This window comes from Pterocles gutturalis, unplaced genomic scaffold (assembly GCF_000699245.1).
Source record: "Pterocles gutturalis isolate BGI_N339 unplaced genomic scaffold, ASM69924v1 scaffold9827, whole genome shotgun sequence".
NCBI lineage: Eukaryota > Metazoa > Chordata > Aves > Pterocliformes > Pteroclidae > Pterocles > Pterocles gutturalis.
This window is the reverse complement of record NW_010110260.1, coordinates 2,719-6,094: the sequence shown is the minus strand read 5'-3', so window position 1 is coordinate 6,094 and position 3,376 is coordinate 2,719. Positions and strand designations below refer to the sequence as shown.

The following is a 3,376-nucleotide window of genomic DNA, read 5'->3' as shown; positions in this document are numbered from 1 at the left end:
TGCTTTCCTCTCTCCCCTCCCCCTTCTAGTGCAGGCACAAGAGAGAAAGAAAAAAACTGACTGCACAAAAAACATAACACACACAAAAATCCAGATGGAAACGGAAATTCTTAAGAGCTGTATTGCCATGAGAACTGACAATTTTATTTAAGTTAAAAAAACCCCACTAAATATTTACATCATTTCAAAACTTCTGAGGCAGCTGGATCACAAGTGAAGCTTTTGCTACCTTGTGTGCGATTACAGGTATGTATCAAACAACCTGAATCCAAGTTTGTTGAACCTGAGATGTAACTGCAGTACACTTGTAAGAAATGTCAGGTATTCTTCCTGATCTAAGGCTGATACCTTCTTTCTCTTTATAGCAAGGCAGTCTAAAGCTAAACACTTTTCCTCAAGCATATCCAGGTTGTACACCCTGAAAGAATTTGCCATGTATCCATCCCTGCCCTTTTCTTTACAAATTATTCTTCACTTTCATTTTTTAAACAAGCACAGGTTTATGGTGATTGATACTGAAGCATCTTAACTTCAGCCTTCCGTGGCCAAACACTCCTGCCTCCCTTAGGGTTGTTTCCTCTTGCTGCCAGCTCCCCTTTAAGGTAGCCGCAGTTTCCCCTCCCCTTGGTCATCTGTGCTGATCAACCACCATTCTCCAGCCTGAGGCATTTCTGGGAACAATAAACACTCAGGATGGCTCAGCTGCAGCACCAGGACTGGGAAGAGAATAACTACAGCTGATTAGAAAAAAAATACTGAGAAGGCAAGCTCTCTGCCCACAGCATTGCCCCTGGAGGCACAAACCAGGGTCTGCACAAAGTCTGCTACTGCTAAGAAAGAAAAACTATTGTAAAATGAAAGAGGGCAAGCACTACAGGTACTAGCAGAGCTGGCATGCAGCTCACACCACCATCATTGCTATGCTAGTCTACAAAGGCCTATCTACAAAGCTCTGCCTTCCCTGTCACAGCTGTATCTCGGAAGTCAAGAGCAGAAACAGTGATTCGCATACATCAAGAAAAGTAAAAATTCTTCGGGCATCCACGTTCTCCGCAGAGAGGCCTGGAGAGCTCACTCACGCAGCTAGAGGGAGAGAAACAGAACCAGCGTTAACAGCAGCAGAGCCATCCCCTGCGACAAGCCCTGTGTCTGCCTGTCCACCTGCCCGAGGAGCCTGGCAGCAGCCTCTGCACATCTCCAGCACCACCAGCAGTGCTGCAACTCTGCTGCCTGCTGTGCTGCACAGTTGCTGTCACCCCTCAGCCCCCCGTTCTGTGCTAGTGGCAGGGAGAGAGGGGGCACCAGTAGTCCCAGGGAACAGCATGGACCTGCCCCTGGCACCCAGCTGTATCCCCCCCTGCTGATGCTGCTACACTGGGGTGGGTCGACAACCATCAGCCCACCAGCCCTGTGCCTGCCATCCCCACACTGTGCTGTCAGCCTGCTGCAGCAGCACGCCACACAGCAGTAAGGCAGCGTGAGGGCTGGGCTCTTATGCTAGTGACCAGTTTCTGTGATAACTCAGTGCACTTGACCTCAGCTGAGTGAAGGGGAGGTCAGTGCTGAGTGACACTGCACAGTGACACTGTGCCTTGCTGCCTGGCAGAGAAGAGGGGTGCTGCACGAGGCAGCTGCCTAGTCTCGTGACACAGGGTGAGCTGGGCCCCTCTGCACGTTGCTGCCAACACTGTCTATGGCAAGGCTGCTGTGCAGGGGTGACCCACAGACCTGCAGCACCCCACAACTGGGTTGCCAGTGTTCCACAAGGGCAGCAGGCTCTCACATTTCATTCCTAAGTAGTACCTGGTCTTACTAAGTGCCCACACACAGAGGGGATTTCTTCCTCTCCCCTAACGGGTTAGTTACTGAACCTGGGGCAAACATCCCTAGCTTCTACCCTGGCTTTACTGCTAGCTGTTTAGTCTCCCCACCTACGCCCTGCAGCTCCAACAGAGCAAGCATGGAGCTGCCATTTCCCATTTGACCATGTCTCGTTGTTCCTCTGCTGGTGCTGTTTCTCAGTCCTCTTCCAGTTCTGTCAAGCTCTGGGGAGCCCAGGAAGACAAAAGCAGAGACCTCAGTCCCAAGACATTTGGGAAATACAGCCATCAGAGCTCAGGTCAGGCTTTCCTTCCCTGAGGGCATAATGAACCTGAGTCTTACTGCACAGGTCCCTGAAGAGACTGCAGGGAGGAGAGGAGCAATCACATCTCTTGCTCTCCCCTACAGAATAAATGCACTGGTCACTGGCTGCTGTGAGATTGGGGCAAGCAGAAGCTGTGACATATGCGCCTCAAGCCTCCCTCTCTCAGCAAATCAACTTTCAGAGCTCCGCAGGAACTGGCATTCCCTTCTGGCCAAACCTGCGGAGCACTACAGGGAAACTAGCAGATTTCAGGCAGTTCAGAACTAGGCCACCCCTCCGGGAATAACCTAGGCCAGCTAAGAGGCTGACTGTGAATCAAAATGAGCTGTTTGACAACACTCACCATTCTGACAATGTAGTTGTGGAGCTGCTGGCTGATGTAGTTCACAGTGGTGCTGAAGACACGATGGAGAAGGGAGGGCATTGTATTCGCAATTTTTTTAGTTAAGACCATTGCTAGCACCAACATGGCCTTCTCCTGTTCCATGTCTGAAGGGATGGCTCGTGCAAGCCCTTCCACTGCCTCTGACATGCGCCGAGTTATCTCCTGTTCGGCAGGAAGAGAGGGATCTCAGTGCAACAGCTGTGGGCGAAAGGAGTCTCAGCAGACCCTGCGGGGCCACTCTGCTGGTAACTGACTGCTTGTTCTAACACCTCACAGGATGCCACTCCCCTTCCTCCCGGCCACAGCAGCCTGTTTGTGCCAGCCACCCCAGAGGGCAATCAGGATAACTATGTTTGAGCTCTGCTGCTCACTCAAAAAAAAAAAAAAAAAGGGAGACAACACACATACCACTGGAAAATTTAGATAGCACCTTACACAGAGCGCAACAACCCCGCTCCCCCCCTCCAGGGTTTTCACCTAGCCTGTCAAGTCCTGAAATAGCACAGGAATCTTGGGGCTCACAGGAAAGGGCAGCCCACCTTAAACACAGCAAAGATCAGGGGCACAAGCTCAGGTGGGGACTGGCAAGAAGGCAAAGTGAGTTCTATAGAAAAGCCTTCACATAGGTGGGAGCTAGAGAAGATGTCCAAGCATGAACAAACACCACCTTGCTCCCAAGATGAGTTTCCCCAAGAGGCACAATGTACAAACACATGTACTCAGCTACACTACTAATGTGAAAAAGCAAGCTCCACCTGGTCAGAAATTAGGTTTGTCTGAGCCTTATCTAAGACTGAAAGGCTAGGCAATAATTTGAAGGCTCCAAACTTAACTGGGTGGAGAAC

General features: G+C 50.7%; 1 protein-coding gene across 1 annotated transcript; it reads right to left on the bottom strand.

Annotated features, from left to right (window-relative positions):
* Positions 1 to 1,071: 1,071 nt before the first annotated feature.
* LOC104461639 (BH3-interacting domain death agonist-like) lies at positions 1,072 to 2,716 on the bottom strand (the record flags this gene model as incomplete). The annotated part of the gene is made up of 2 exons (XM_010073289.1): positions 1,072 to 1,083; positions 2,490 to 2,716. Coding segments are annotated over 2 exons (239 nt in total), but the record flags the coding sequence as incomplete, so codon positions are not given.
* Positions 2,717 to 3,376: the final 660 nt, after the last annotated feature.